This window comes from Rhinolophus sinicus, chromosome 9 (assembly GCF_057876585.1).
Source record: "Rhinolophus sinicus isolate RSI-liver-muscle chromosome 9, RSI-T2T, whole genome shotgun sequence".
NCBI classification, from domain to species: domain Eukaryota; kingdom Metazoa; phylum Chordata; class Mammalia; order Chiroptera; family Rhinolophidae; genus Rhinolophus; species Rhinolophus sinicus.
Window position 1 is genome coordinate 21,140,217 of NC_142509.1, and position 15,867 is coordinate 21,156,083.

Consider the following 15,867-nt stretch of genomic DNA (forward strand, 5'->3'; position numbering starts at 1 on the left):
TTGGAGTTAGCAGGTGACCAGGTTTGTGGTACCTGCAGCCAAAGAGAGATCTTGTTGGAGGCCAGTTTCTCCTTCTGCAACCTTGGTGAGGCCCAGTCCCAACTTGGAGAGATGGTGGTGTCAGTTGCATAAAACAGCTGGGTAACTGGGTTGCCCCTGAGGCCTGCAGAGAAGATATTCTCAGACAGAGGTGTCAGGTAGGAAGAAGGGCTGCTTTGCTTATTTAATTGGCTCTGTTGTTTAGGAGTAAGAGCCTTTTGTTTGTTTGTTTGTTCCCCCCCTAGAGTGGGTGCAACAGTGGAAGAATTCTTAGTCGTTATCATTGGCCTTTTTTTATTTTTTTAAATAGTTTGCTTTCTGCCTATTCAATATTTTTACCACCACTTTTTTCTTTTTTGGTCATTTGAATGCTGAAAATCTGGAAGCAGAATAGAGAAAGATAGCTTTTAAATTTAATTTGGATGCGGGATCTGTTTTTCTGAGAAACCTTTTCTGAAGTATTCTGAAAGGCTTGAGGTAATATTTTGAATAACATTGAGTAGCTTCTGAGAAGACTTGAGTGTTTTTGTGGGAATATACAGTTATCAAATAACCCCTCTTCTTCATAGACCTATTTGATAAATGGAAACAAGCACACAACCAAGAAATAATTCTCAGAACCTCCAATATCATAAAATTGTGAAGAATCTCCCCAGGTATGATGAATTTCTCCCGAGTTTCTGATATACTGGAACAAAGTATATACTGAGAACAGCTAAAAGTCAACTGTATTGCTTAAATTCTGAAAGTCTTCTGTCCAAACGGCTCTGCCAAAGTGGTGAAAATGACTCCCTTTAATTTTAGAAGAAACAGGAAAAAGAGGCATAGCAGAAGATGGTTACTAAGCCCTCGGGCCAGATGGAGGTCTCAGGCCAAATGGAGGTGCCAATGTGTATCTTACATCTCATTGTGCTTTAGTGAGGAGTAATTCCAGCTACCTCTGAAAGAAATGGCGGCTATTTTAATCATTGCACGATGGCAAAGCAGAGAATGAGCCTCTCTATTTCAGGTGACATCAAAAGGACAAATCATCATAGCCAAGTCTATTTGGAAGAAACTTTTTAAAAAAGATCATCTCTGTCTCCTCCTTCCACCTTTAGTGGGTGAATTTCAGCAAGGAAATGTAGTCCTTCACACTCAAATGCGGAAGAACACTTGGATTTCAGTTTAAATGAAAAAAGACCCAGTGTGCATTTATTCAGTTCTCAGTGCTACTCCTGTTGTGCTTTAGGAGTAAGTGTCCCGAGAGGATGAAATTGGGGCTTTGCTAGATTCTCATTAGAGAACTTAGTGGCTAATTGGAGAGACAATTAGAACTCTACAGATGATTAGAGAACAATAACTCAATCTTGAGGGAACTGTCAAAGCAGTTAAGGATTAAATGGTGTGATAGAATCACTAAGCCCTATAGCATTTTGGGAAAAGACTTAATTTACTCTAAGACTAGGAATCTTGACTGAGGTGTCATACTTTGTTACCTCAGGGCCTCATTTAACACATTCAACAGGAGGAATAAAAGCAACCTCATTTTACAAGTAAATCAATAGAATTAGTAATATCGAATAAAGGCATATATCTTGATTTATTGCGCTTCACAGATGTTGCGTTTTTTATAAATTGAAGGCAAGATCCTTCAAAAAGATTACGACTTGCTTTTTTGCGCCGGTCTGGAAGTGAACTTGCAATATTTCTGAGATACGCCTGTAATATAAGTTCTTGTTAACACATGGGGGAAAGTATTTTTCTATCTCCCATTCTGAAACGAGATTGATACTGAATTTAGAAATCTTCCCAAGCATCAGATGTAGTTCGAATTCACCACAGTCACATTTTAGAAGATTGTATTTAAACCTAAGAAGGGCGAGGAAGAAACCAGACTGTCAAATTGTAGAAGTAGGTGTTCACTTACCTGAAGTATTGCTATTAGATAGGGCTGGACCAAAATGTGCCTGTCAGAAGTAGACTGGAAAATTAGTTGGAGCAAATGTAACTGAAACAAATACTGTTCAAACAGATTGTAAAGTATGATGATGAACTTGGATGTCATTTTATTACAACCTCTGCATTAGGACAATAGTATTTTATCATCTTTGACTTTTTGACTTAAAGCTCTATTTTACATCTCTTCTGCTTCTTTCTTTTTTATGTCTTCTCCCCAGTGAAGAGACAATTAGAACTCTAATGGAGGGATGTCAGGCTAACTTGGAGAGGCCAGACTTATTGGGGGAAGCTTAGGTATGCAGCCTTCCAAACTGGCTCTGATAATCTTACATAGCTGCTGCCAGGAGCTGAAGCACAACTCAGAGAAGGCAGTTTGGCTTTGCCCTTCCTATCTTGTGTCCAACATGTATGATAGGAGGGGGAGATACAACCCCCAGCTGCTTAGGCTCTCCTCTATTCAGAGCCCCCCCTCCTTCACAAAAATCCTTTTCTGAGAGGCTTCAGATTTCACTCTGTTGGCTGATTAAAGTAAATATCAGGTGTTAGGAATGCATTTCTAACTGATGGATTGTCTGGGGAGATAGTTTTGAGCAGGAGAGCCTTGTACTTGTTCTAGCTCAATGCTTGTCAGAGTGGTCCACTGATGGACAGTATTGGGATCACCTGGGAGTATATTAGAAATGCAAATTCTCAGGTGCCACCTCAGACCCATACAATCACTCTCCAGGGTGGAGCTTATTGAGATAAGCATTGTAGTTAGTAAAGGTGTCACACTGCCTGTTTATAAAGATGAAGTTATTGCTCTGTCGGCTAGTGTCTCTTGGCCCTGAAGCAGTGTTGCACATGACCATGGATCTGGATACTACTACTGTGTTTCCCCAAAAATAAGACCGGGTCTTATACCGTGTTTCCCTGAAAATAAGACTGGGTCTTATATTAATTTTTGCTCCAAAAGACGCATTAGGGCGTATTTTCAGGGGATGTCTTATTTTTTAATGTACATTTATTCAAATACAGTCATGTTATCTTCTGGAACATCGTCATAACGTACTAAATGCGTCTGTCTGGCTGACGATCTGTAGGGGGGCTTATTTTTGGGGTAGGACTCATTTTGGGGGAAACACGGTAGCTGCTTACAGGCTGTTTGGTCACTATGTGGCCCAGAGGATCTTCTACAGGTGAAATCTTTGAAATGAACTTGTTGAGCGAGAACGGGATCTCATCCATTGTTAAGTGATGATTTTGTACTAAAACAGCCTGCAGATCCTGTTCTAAGAGATACAGTGGCCTAGCAGTAACTTCCTAGGTAGTGTTCAAGAAGTGCCAGTGGCCGTTGGGGACTTTTCAGATGCTCTTGGCTCAAACCAGTTTCTAGGTCCCAAAGCAGAGTCTTCATGTACATTTTATGGCTGAAGTAGATAGCAAATGGCTCTTAGCTAGATGTAGAACACTTTTCCGTGATCTGTACTGACCCAATTTTGAGTCTCCATATGATACTTTGCTTCCTGCAGAACAAACTTGGAAGCCTTTTTGTACTTTTCTTGTACTTGCTCCGGCTTGCTAGATCTCACTGGGGTTCTCCAGACTCAGTTAAGAGGCACTGCCAAAAGGAGAAATTTTCTTATGTACCAATAGTACTTCCAGAAAGGTCCTTGCCCTTGAACTTTCAAGAAGCCCTTGTTATTATTTCACCAAAGTTCAGCTTCCTGAACACTGAGTGATACTCAGAAATCTCTGTGGTTTATAGTACTTCTGAAATAGCATTTTAAATTATATTAACTAGTCCATTTAACAGAACATTGTCATGACTCACTTGAATCTTTAGCCTGAGGGGAGGACAAAGCATTTTAAACAGATTCATCAGCTTAGATAGATGTACAAAGTTGGTAAACCACAGCTTGGGGAAGACAAAAAAAAGTCTTTAATAAAGGAAGTAAGATCCCAGGCAGCCTTGGGTTTATTACTGTAGTACCTTACAAAGACCTCCTTCCTTTTAGTAGAAGTGCTCTCCTGATTACAAGGCCTATGCTGTTCCTCCTTTGCCCACCTAGTCCTCATCATTGGGTCAAAAGACACCTCAGAAACTGTGACCCAGACTACTTTGAGTAACCACTTGTCACTGCAGAAGACAGCTGCAGAAAGAAGAGTCTCCCACCCCCTGGAATGGCACTCACAGTCTGTTGTGTTCCTTCCCTGTTGGCCAAGAAGCCCTGCCATAGCTGCTCTGTAACTTAGTGTCAAAGGACTGTTCCTCCTTGCAGTCAAGCCTGTCCAGCTGGGAACCAGGCAGCTTTTTACTGCACCGTCTCACTCCTGGACTGCGGAGCCATTTCAGGGACCCACAGCGTGCAGGGGATGTGATGAAGAAGACAGATAGCTCAGAAACTGCAGTTAGCCTGGGGATAGTGACACAGAGACTCAGTAATTCATCTTCTAGATAGCAACTGCTGCCACCGTGCACATAGCATGCCTGGCTTGATCACTTTGTACTTAACCCACAAAAGGACAAGCCTTGTTAGATTTGAGCAGTGTTGATAAGATATAGCATGTAGTAGTTGAAGAATTTTAGTGGCTTGGGTTTCATAGCAGAGGGCAGAAGTACAAGTAATCCAGGTGGAGGGATGATTGAGGTATGCGTGAAATACATGTCTATTCAGTGGTCCTGCGTGTGGTTAGATGGCTGGGCCAGGTATTAGCTGTCCTCCTTATAGAGTCTCAAGCTTTGTCATGAACTAGAAAGCACTGGAGAAGTTTTGGGAATTCCTACCCTCGAGGGACCTGACATTTAACTAGCTAGGTCTATTACACAGAGAGGTCAGGTTTGACTTGACCTTTTCGGACTGACCTTCGCATTGATCTACCTTCTGATCGTACTCTTGTTGGGTGTGATCTTGTGGTTAATCACCCAGTAATGGAAGCTGCTTTGTTTACAGAAAGGCGAGAGGATCTTCGAGGAGGATTTATGCTTTGCTTCTTGGATGATGGAGCAGGAATGGATCCAAGTAAGTGATGAGATGATTGCTTCTTTTGGGGAGGACAGAACCATTTGTATAAAACACTGACAGTGTTAACTTATTTCTCTGTTGCTGCACTATTATAACTAGAAGATCCACCTGGGGAGAGAGGAGTCTGTTGCAACATCTCAGGCTTAATTCCACTAATGGATTTGCCGGGTCTTGTCCTAGCATGGGAGATAGGATCTAAATGGCAAACTGAAGTCAGTGAGATTACCCATCTCTTGACATTATATTTATCAGCTTGCACAACATTCTGGAGTCGAATCTACAGCTCCCCTCCCTGCCCCCGCCCCAAGCCTTATTACTGTCTTTGGGTAACAGGACAAGATCATAGTGATGACATCACTGACAGGCCAGTCAGGGATTACCTCCATTTGCCTCATAGTTGTGAATTTCCTTGGACAGAAGTTTTCAGTAGACACAGCCCTACTTGGGGTTAACAAGGCTCAAACCTTTGATTTTGAGGAGCTGGGGAAAGAAATGCAAACTTTTCCCTTTCTCTTCTGTCTGCCACTTCAGGCGATGCTGCCAGTGTAATCCAGTTTGGGAAGTCAGCCAAGCGAACACCTGAGTCCACCCAGATTGGGCAGTATGGGAATGGGTTAAAATCGTAAGTATACTAGAAGGCTATCACAGGACTGAAAGCAATCAGGCGCTGCTCTCCTGCTTCTAGCCCATGAAAACTCCCCTTCTCCTCGTCCCTCCATTGCTGTAATTACGGAACAGAAGGAAAATCAGAAAGGAGTGGTTTGGGGACTTACCAGCTGTTGTCCAGCCTAGTTTACACCAGAGATGGAAAAGTATGAACATCCAAAACCGGTTGGGGTGGGAGAAGCTATAGGTTTCTCTTGGTACTGTTCTCTGGACTGCACCTCTGCTGTTGAAAATTCTTATTTTACCCTGTGGTTGAGGTCTTGCGTGGTAGTTCTGTGAGTTTGGGGTGTGCGAGGTCGGACAATTAAGTTCGTGAACTCATCCTAGAAAAAGTGCTGCATACCTCATTGCTGAATATCATTATGGTTACCTGTGAAGTACTCCCCTTGGGAAGTTATGCACCGATGCCAGTGTGTAGTTCTTCCTTCAAAGCAATTTTGGAACTCTTTTTTTTCTGGAATGGCCATCAGAACTGTTGTCGTATTTACCCTTGATGTCCTGAATGTTATCAAAATGTTTTCCTTTCCATATTTCCTTTATCTTTGGGTAAAGAAAGAAGTAATTGGGAGCCAGGTCTCGTGAGTAGGGAGGGTGTTCCAATACAGTTATTTGTTTACTGGCTAAAAACTCCCTCACAGACAGTGCTGTGTGAGCTGGTGCATTGTGGTGATGCAAGAGCCATGAATCGTTGGCGAAAAGTTTAGGTCATCTAACTTTTCCATGCAGCCTTTTCAGCACTTCCAAATGGTAAACTTGGTTAATTGTTTGTCTAGTTGGTACAAATTCATAATGAATAATTCCTCTGATATAAAAAAACGGTAGCAACATTGTTGCAACAAGTTTGCGAACTTAATTATCAGACCTCGTATCTGAGTGAGGGGGTCGCTTTATGGCCTCTGCCATTTTTTCTGAGCACCTGCCACATGTCACGCTTCCTGCTAGACCCTGGGGATCCAGGGTAAGTAAGAGAGACCCAAACCCTCCCTCTCAGTGGACGAGGTCTCCACTCACGTGTCCTGCTAGGTCCTGTAGTAGGGACCTACCTAATGTCTTCAAATCCCTTGGGACTTCTTTCTCAGCCCTTGGTTCCCACTTGTTTGGTATTTGGAATGTGTTGTTCTGGTTTTGAGTGAAGCCCCAGGAGAAAGATTTCTATTTCTGAAATGCTCACTTCCAGCTGTACATACCTTTGGATGGAATAAGATTTAGTGGAATGGAGTTTGTACAAATGGAATTCTGAGTCATGTTTCCAGTTTTGCTGTGGAAACGTGTTTTGTTTGAGAGAGAGGGTGATGGTTTGGTCCGTCAACAGCATTGGTTGTCCTCATACGCAGTGTGCTCTGGGTGTGTAAGGAAGAGAGTGTTCCCAAAGACATCAGGGACCCAGTCCCCGGACTTTTTGACTTGTTTCTCAGGACAGGAACCAAATGGCAATAACAGGCACTTTCCCATTTTCCAGACACTGCGCTAAAAACTTGACGTGAATGATCCTCACTATAGTCCTCTGAGGTGTAGGTACTATTCTTATTTTCAGATTAGGAAATTGAGGTTTAAAGGGGTGAAGCGATTTGCCCAAAAGTATAAAAGTGCCCAAGTGTGGAGCAGAGATATGAACCAGGCCTTTCTGACTGGAAAGCTGGAGCTGTGTCCATCTCACTTAAGTCGGACGAACTGAAGTTCAGATCTCACCTCAGCCACTTAATTATTCTCTGAGCCTCAGCTTTTCTCCTTTGTAAATTGGGATTATAATACCTACTGAGTTGGTTAAGGATTAAATGTTAACATTGCTACGAGAGCCCTCGCCTGGTTTCTAGCTTTTAAAAAAATTTCTCCCTTTTTCGATCTTTCCATGTCAGGTTCCTGACCTGATTGAGTGAGTCTGGGGTGGGCCCTAGGAATCTGCATTTTTCATAGGTTCCCTAGGTGATTCTGGTGTGGTGATCTAACTCCCTTAGAGGCAATGTGATGTAAGAAACCTTGACTTACCATCTGGACTGTACATCAGCCGCCTCCTACCTGTCTTATTAGTTCTGTGGCCTCAGGCAAATCATTTCATCTCTGAATGTGTTTCCTAATCTACAAAACAGGATTCTAATCGCTGACGTTCTCCCTTCCAGAGCAAGTTTTAGGAGCAGCTGAAATGTGACTCTGAAAGTGCTTAGAAGACTGGGAAGGAAAGTGTACAGAAGTTGAGAGTGTTGTTATTAGCATATTTTAGTAGAACAATTTTTGTAGAGGATCCATTGAGATGGAGCCATCTGGTGTTCAGAGTGAATTCATTTTGAAATTAGTATAGAAGTAATCCACAGGTGGAAAAGAGTTTCAGGAGGAAGTGATTTGTGGTGAGAATAGGGCTGAGAAACAGGGAAATCGGTAGAGAGGTGGCATTTTTGGGTTGTTGCTGCTCAGCCTCCAATGTCACGTTCAAAGACAGGGGGAAGAAAGAGGCACAAAGCAAAGTTTTTACCAAATTAGGGCAAGAATTAGCTTTGACAGAAGGCAAGATAAAGGGCCTCATTTTGCCACCCAAAAAGCTTTAGGGAAGAAGACGGAGGATTGTGAAATTGTCAGGTGAAGGAGGATTGCCAGAACCTCGGGAGCTGGAGGAAGAGAAACAGAACTTGGCAGCCACCAGGGTGCCAAGTGTGTTGGGCGTTTTCCTGTGCATTTGGGGAAATTGGACATGGCACTCATTTGTGTGCTTGGCATGCCAGCCTGGTTTGTATTTGTACATAGATGAGTGTAATAAGGCATTTTACTGCCATTACCTCCCTAGTGTATTATGAAGGTTGATGAGATAATAGCCATAAGGCCGCAGAAGCTGCTCAGATGAAAGGAGCTGCACAGCCCCATTGTTCAGTGGGCAGTCCTCCCACCGCTGTAGTGCTTCTGCCGGGTAACTGTTCCATGTTGTCTGCAAAGGCTTGTCCCGGCCTGCTGCTTGCATGGCTTAATCTGGCCAAACAGCGGAAGAAGCAGTTGATTGAATTCAGACTTTTGCCTTGTGGAAGTCAGTGTTAAGGCACATTTCCCAGAAACCCAAATCGGGGACCTGCCTGTGTCATAATGAGCTCAAGGTGGCAAAACACTTTTGAGATAGAAGATGGCTGTAGTTAATAGGACCTGAGCCAGTCATAGACCTTCTCAAAACTGTGATCAAGAATTAGATTTTACATGGTTAGCCCCTGCGTTTGGCTGAGCCTTGGGATAGTACCGGTCTTTGGGGGATTTGTGAGCATAGGCAGTGGGCCGTTCCCTTGATGGTGCTGTCGTTTGGTGAGTGGACAGGAGGGGAGTTTGTATCAATGAAGGAAGGACAGGATGGGAACTGGATGCAGTTAGCATGGAAGATGATGTATTGAAGGTGTCAGTTACTAGAGTGAAATCTGGTGGTGGCACAGTCAGAGGGTATAGCAGCCCTTGTGTGGCTGAGATAAACCCAGAGCATGGGAGGCCGGGTTGTTACCATTGTAGCCACAATGGTGACGTGGGGGTGCCACTAACCTGGAGCTGATGATTGATGGTGAATGTGCCCTAGAAGGGTGGTGAGAGAGCTCTGCATTGTGGCAAAGTGTGGTTGAGAAGGTTATAAGGAAAGACTCAAGTCAGTGGAAGAGCAGAGGGGAGGCGTGTCAGATGGAAGGAGAAGGAACGAGGGCTGTGGAACTCAACTCGGGTCCTGAGACCTTAGCGAGGCCTTTAGGGGAGTCCCCCAAAGGCAGTTCAGTGATGTCCAGAGGGTAGATTTGCTCTTTTTTTCATATGAGCTTTTGAATCCCTGGGAGAGTAACCTATTTCTGCTTCCCTTTCAGGGGCTCAATGCGCATTGGGAAGGATTTTATCCTCTTCACCAAGAAGGAAGACACCATGACCTGCCTCTTCCTGTCTCGTACCTTTCATGAGGAGGAAGGCATTGATGAAGTAGGTCCCATACTCGTGGTATGAGTCACCAGTCCACATTTCCTGGGTCTGCCAGGCTGTTTTCATAGATCATTTGCAATGCTTGGCTCTTTGGTGTTGCAAGATTGCAGCCATGCCCCCTGTTAATGGGATTAGCTGGGTGGATGAATTGGTTGAGGGGTTAAGGCAGATACCTTAATGTGAGAGGAAGTAAAAATTCAAAGCTTCACGCCATCAAGTGGCAGGAACCGAGAATTGTATTTGCAGCTCCCTTAGATCTGCAGCTTGAATTCAGTCTGGCAGGTTGTCACTATGGAGAGTTGTTTTATCGTGGGGAGTATTTTGGGTTTCCGTGAGTATCGGTAGAAACCACAGCTGGAGCAGCACTGTCTTTCCCATATGATGGTGATTTTGTGGAATGTGCTGTGAGTGCATTTTCCTTTTGAGGAAATATGTTGCTCTAAGCATCTATGTCAGCCACAAGTCTGATACTTACAGAGCCTGGGCAGATAGTGAAGCTGGTGAGCATTTGGAAAATATCAGTGTAAGTTCTTTGCTAAATGGCAGCTGATACACAGTCCCAGCTGATTATCGTTATGCTGAAAGTAAGGCCTAATGAATCTATTCTGATTTTAAAATATTTGGTAATTAATTCACTATATGAGCTAAACACGTACTCAGTTGATACTCTTTGTTGCCTGGTGGCTCTGTTATCTGCAGAGCTGGTCTAGGGAGGTGTTTGCCCCCTCAGGGGGATGAATCGGGGAAGGCCTTGGTCTGCCCAACTTCAGACTGGACTCTTATTTTCTTTCATATGTGAGAAATGGAGGTCTACAGAGAGAAATCTATGGCTGTCATGTCAGCAAATAGGTGAATTCAGTCCAAGTTTTAATCTAAATTCATTTCTGTTAATTAGCTATGATTAAATTTGTGCTGGCCCTGTTTAGATGTGAGCCTAAATCATAGCAAATTAGTTCATGTAGGGAATAGAAGGCTATCTTTTTTCCTACCATCTTTGCTTGGCAAGCCAGTGGATTTGTTTGCCTTTTTGATAAATGTGTCAGTTCATTCAGCATAGAGTGAGGGAAGTGCTGCAGCTGGGAAGAGCAGACTTCTGGGGAAGGTAGGGCAGAAGAACTTAGCCCAGGCTGGGGTTTTCAGGATTGTTTCCTTACTGACTGAGGGTGGTGGGAGGAGGGTGTGTATATCAATAGAAATAGTCTGTTCACGACCCTGAGGGCTGGTGAGGCTGTGGGAAGGGACTTGGCAGAGGGGCCACCTGAAGAAAGGTGGTAGCCTATGAAGAGCAGGGAGGGCCAGGTCAGGCTTGACCTCAGGGCGTTGGTGCAATCGTTAAAGGGAAGTTAAGCAAGGGTGTAGCAGTCTCAGGTTGTCTTTAAAAGATCAGTTTGGTTATTGTGTGGTGATTGGATTGGGAGGATTTGGCTGTTGGATTGGACCAGTTGGAAGGCCCTGGCTGTGTGTAGCCTGGTGGGACTCAAAGCAGGGAGGTGAGAGAAATAGGAGTCTTCATCTCTTCAGTACGTTGGACCCACATATTTGGTGTTTGCTCATTAGGAAAGGGGAAAAAAGGGTCATAGATGACTCAGGTTCTTGGTGTGGCAGCTGGGCATAGTGGGCTTTCTCGAGCTGCAGAAGAATGGAAGAGGCAACTGGTAGGGGAAGAGTGTTTTGTTGTCCTAGGCATGCAAAGTTAAGTCTGGGTCTGGAGCTTGGGGGAGGCCTGGGCTTCAGGATTCTTGGTAGCAGATGAGGTCAACTTGAAGGAGTGTGTCGAGTGAGAAAAGGACCTGGGATCTCAGGCGTGCTGATGTTTGAAGGCTGGGGAGAAGAGAAAGTGGCAGAGGAGACATGAGTGGCCAGAAGGGTAGGAGGAAAACCAGGAAAGTGGTGACATTGAAACTAAAGAAGTGTTCCAGTGGCAGGGATGGATGCCAGTGGAAGTGAATGCCTACGGTTTCAATAATGCCATTGTCATCTGGGGCTGCTGTGAAGTATGGGAGGTGCAGAGCGAGGTACAGATTCACAGAACACAAATGGAACTCAGTTCCCTGGTGAAAAACCTTGGTTGACATTTTTTCCTTACTTGGTGCTAGGTCACTGTTCTGGATGTGTACTCTCATGTGAACTCAGCCAAGATTTCAAAATATCATTTTTGGCTGGATGGGAATGTGTCCATAGTACCTCTAGGGTTGGATTGTATAGACATGAAGCGTCTTAGAAACCAGCAAATGTCTCGAAACTCTTAACAGTGTATTACCCTGGCACTTGCTAAAAAACAGAATTCTTTTTTCCTCACGGTGGGCTATCTCCTTTGAACCTCTAAGGTGCCTGGATTAGTTTGCTTCACAGAGGGAATCTCAGCAGTCAGCCATCCACAGGGCTCCCTGGGCAGTTGGCTGGTTGAAGGGAACAAGCACTCCAAGGCAGGCCTCTGGGGAAGTGGCATTTGAAGTATGGTTTTTGAAGAAGGAGTAGGATTTTTTCCAGTGTCATAGAGGTATAATTGACGAGGGTAGGCGTTTTTAAAACATTACTTGGGGGCCAGCCCGGTGGCTCAGGTGGTTGGAGCGCCGTGCTCCTAATGCCGAGGTCCTGGTTCGAATCGAACCAAAAATAAGAAAATAAGAGTCCAGTCTGAAGTTGACCGACTGCCTCAGCCAGGGGCAGCGCAAGGCTCATAATACCAGCATGGGCCAGGGAGCTGTGTGTGTCCTACACAACCAGACTCAGAAACAACGGCTTGAACTGGAGTGGGGTTGGGGGGAGGCATAAGAAGGGGAAAAAAAAATAAAACATTACTTACACATAAGGTTAAATTCGAATATTTATGAAATGAACACCCGTGTAGCCACCATCATAGACTGAAGATAGAAGTCCCCAGTGTGCCCCTCACTAATCAGATTCCCTATTGCACCTCTGAAGGAACTGCCTTCAGGTGACTTTTGTGATGATCAGTTCCTTGTTTTTCTTTACAGTTTTGTCACCTGTGTATGCATACTTGTAGTTTAGTTTTGCCTTTTTATGAATATATAAATGGAGTCGTAGGTTTTTTTTTTTGTATTTTGCTGCTTTCATGTAACATTGTGAGGTTCATCTATGTTGATACTAGTAGCTATTAGTTTGGTCATGTTCCTCACTGCACAGTATTCCATTGTATAAATATGCTGCAGTTTATCCACTCTGTAGTGGATATTTTACTGTTCTTACATATTTGCTGATACATATGTACAAAAGTTTCTCCTAGAATATATACCTGGGAGTGGAATTGCTGAGTTGTAGATTATGTTTATGTGTATCTTCGGCTTCACTAGGTAATTGCAAATACGTTTTCCTAGTGGAAAGGTAGAATTATTACCAAACTAGGAAAGTAGCCAGGAACAGCCCAAGCAAGGAGCTGCCTATGCAGAGACCCCCAGGACATAAGCCAGCATGCCCCAGGGCACCGAAGATGTGAGGCTGAATCTTGGGAGGGGCCGCAGCCAGAGCATCTGGCACCAGGCTGCGGAGCTTGGGCCTCTCGCCCCAGACAGTGTGGGGGGGGGACAAGATGGACGCACTTTTTTGGGTAAGGCTGTTCTGGGGTCTCCCTCAAAATGTCTGCTTGTACTTACTCCAAAGGTGATAGTCCCATTGCCCAGCTGGAATGCTCGGTCCCGGGAACCTGTCATAGACAACGTGGAGAAGTTTTCCATTGAGACAGAGCTCATCTACAAGTATTCTCCCTTCCGCAGTGAGGAGGAAGTGATGACTCAGTTCATGAAGATTCCCGGGGACAGTGGTAAGTAGGGGATTCTGCATCCCCTAGAATCCAAAGCGCCAGAGCCACGATGATTTGGGAAGGGGCCGGGGGTGCCTGGCAGAACAAAAGGAGGATTTCTGTTCCCCAGGAACACTGGTGATCATCTTCAATCTCAAACTCATGGATAATGGAGAGCCAGAGCTAGACATCATCTCAAATCCAAGAGATATCCAGATGGCGGAGACTTCCCCAGAGGGCACGTGAGTGTGGCTGGGAAGGGAGGGAAGCCTGGAACCGAAGTTCAGTCTCTCAGCAGGGAAAAGCTCGGGAGGTGACCTTAGGGAGAGAGGGGAGAGCTTAATCTCTGCATTTCCCAGTTTGAGAGTTAATGAAGCTGAAAGCTCCTCGTCTTCTTGCCACAAGGCAGAGGGGTAACGTAGAAGGACAGCAGGTCCTCAGCTAAGCCAAGAGGAAACATGAGTGATCTCTTACTCCAGCTCCTTGATTTGACAGAGAAAGATTGAGCCTAGAGAGGGGAAAGGAGTTTCTGAGTCCATGGTGGGGCAGTGGCAGGATGGTTCCAGGTATCTGGGGCACCTGTGCTGGGGACGTGAGAGGGGGCAGGGTGTGGTGCCAACACTGAGGGAGCACTCCTTCAGGGTGGCAAGAGAAGCCAAGATGCGAGGTGGAAAGGTGGAGGGCCTGCAGAGAGGCTGTCCTGCTGTACCTTTGGTCAGGCTGGTTGTGGGGCGGGTGACAGCGCTCCTCTGTGCTTGCCACTTCCAGGAAGCCAGAGCGGCGCTCATTCCGTGCCTACGCCGCAGTGCTCTATATTGATCCCCGGATGAGGATCTTCATCCACGGGCACAAGGTGCAGACCAAGAGGCTCTCCTGCTGCCTGTATAAACCCAGGTAGGGGCCCGCTGTTGCCCTTGGGCTGAGGATGGGGCCTGGCCATGTTTCTCTGGGGCATTGCAGTGATACCGGGTGAGAGACTCTAACAGTGTTCAGTGCATTAGGGCCTTTAAACTGCCTGTGACTTACTGCAGAGAAACTTCTGGGTCCTGAGGGAGGGACAGAGTGGCCAATGGGCTATGGAGGTTGGCTGGCAAAGCTGGTTGGGTGTGAGTACCTTCTGTGACATGGAGGGTGCCCTGCCTGGTACAGTGAGCTGGCGGAGCCTCTTGGCTTCAGGGCTGAGGGGCCTTTAGACACTACACAGGAAAATAAAGGCCCTGGCCGATTACTGAGGCTTGTTTTTGCTGTGGGATTAATGACACACCTGGTGAATAGTGAGGTTGTTTATCAAAGCTGGAGCAGGAGGCAAGGGGCAAGTAGAATAAAGAATTGAGTCTTTTTGCTGACATAAGCTTGGCTTTGACTCATCACAAGGGGCCAGGACAGCGCAGCTTGGGAGGAGACAGGAAGGCTGGGTGCTTCCTGAGCTGCTCAGGCCCTCAGGTTGCTCTCCCCCCCCACCCCCCCCAGGATGTACAAGTACACGTCAAGCCGTTTCAAGACCCGTGCGGAGCAGGAGGTGAAGAAAGCTGAGCACGTAGCACGGATTGGTAATGCACCCCCCTCACACACACAGGAGGGGTTGGGTGGGGGTCGCCTGGGGGACACTGCTTGTGGCCAAAGCAGGATCCAGGAAAAAGCTCTGTCCAGCACCCTGTGCTAAGCTGTCCTCTTGAACCACTCATCCAGCTCCTCCTGCACCCCTCGCAGTGCGTGCCAGTCCCCTGTGCAGTTTTCTCCCCAGAGTCTACTTGCTCTTCATCAGCCATTTGTCACCTCCTGGGCTTTCCCAGAGTGAAGAATCCCACACTGTCCTATGGCCCAAATATGTGTGAAATTGGTTTTCATGACTCCAGGGCAAAAATCTCAAGGTCTGTTTTGGTAAGAGGGCTTCTTGGAAGCTTAATAGAGAGTGATCGGCTGAGGACTTTGATAACTCTCAGCTCCTGCTGAGGGTTTAACTCTGGTTGCCTTGGGCAGTTTTTGACCTCTTCTGATTATAAAGTTTGAAAAGCAGACTCCGTATAAATAGTGCCTGACACACTGTCTGTCTCTCCCTCCCTCCCTCTCCCTCCCTCTCCCTCCCTCTCCCTCCCTCCCTCTCCCTCCCTCTCCCTCCCTCTCCCTCCCTCCCCCTCCCTCTCCCTCCCTCTCCCTCCCTTTCCCTCCCTCTCCCTTCCTCTCTTTCCCTCTCTCTCCTTCTCCCTCCTCCTCCCTCCCTCTCTCTCTCCCCCTCTCCCTCCCTCTCTCTCCCTCCCTCTCCCTTCCTCTCTCTCCCCTTTTCACTTACTCTCACTTCCCCCCACCCGACCCCCCGTTTTGCAGCAGGCACTGCACTATGGGATCCAGGAAGGCTGACTAAGAGTTTTAAACTTAAATTCCTTATCATGGTTTCTTCTGGGTTTCAGCTGAAGAGAAGGCACGGGAGGCGGAGAGCAAAGCTCGGACATTAGAACTACGCTTAGGTGGAGACCTCACACGGGACTCCAGGGTAAGGCCCCAGACCTCTGCAGCTGTTCTCCAGCATTTCTGGCA

At 46.0% G+C, this 15,867-nt stretch overlaps 1 protein-coding gene across 6 annotated transcripts in view; it reads left to right on the forward strand.

Annotated features, from left to right (window-relative positions):
- The window catches only part of MORC2 (MORC family CW-type zinc finger 2), a 39,065-nt gene that overhangs the window by 9,997 nt on the left and 13,201 nt on the right, over nucleotides 1-15,867 (forward strand). For all 6 annotated transcript variants that reach the window (XM_019754256.3, XM_074321560.2, XM_019754257.3 and 3 more), the window contains exons 4-11: nucleotides 4,914-4,982; nucleotides 5,517-5,607; nucleotides 9,464-9,572; nucleotides 13,194-13,353; nucleotides 13,463-13,574; nucleotides 14,101-14,226; nucleotides 14,803-14,882; nucleotides 15,741-15,823. In XM_019754256.3, the coding sequence (XP_019609815.3) occupies nucleotides 4,914-4,982; nucleotides 5,517-5,607; nucleotides 9,464-9,572; nucleotides 13,194-13,353; nucleotides 13,463-13,574; nucleotides 14,101-14,226; nucleotides 14,803-14,882; nucleotides 15,741-15,823 (830 nt within the window). The remainder of the gene's footprint in view (nucleotides 1-4,913; nucleotides 4,983-5,516; nucleotides 5,608-9,463; nucleotides 9,573-13,193; nucleotides 13,354-13,462; nucleotides 13,575-14,100; nucleotides 14,227-14,802; nucleotides 14,883-15,740; nucleotides 15,824-15,867) is intronic.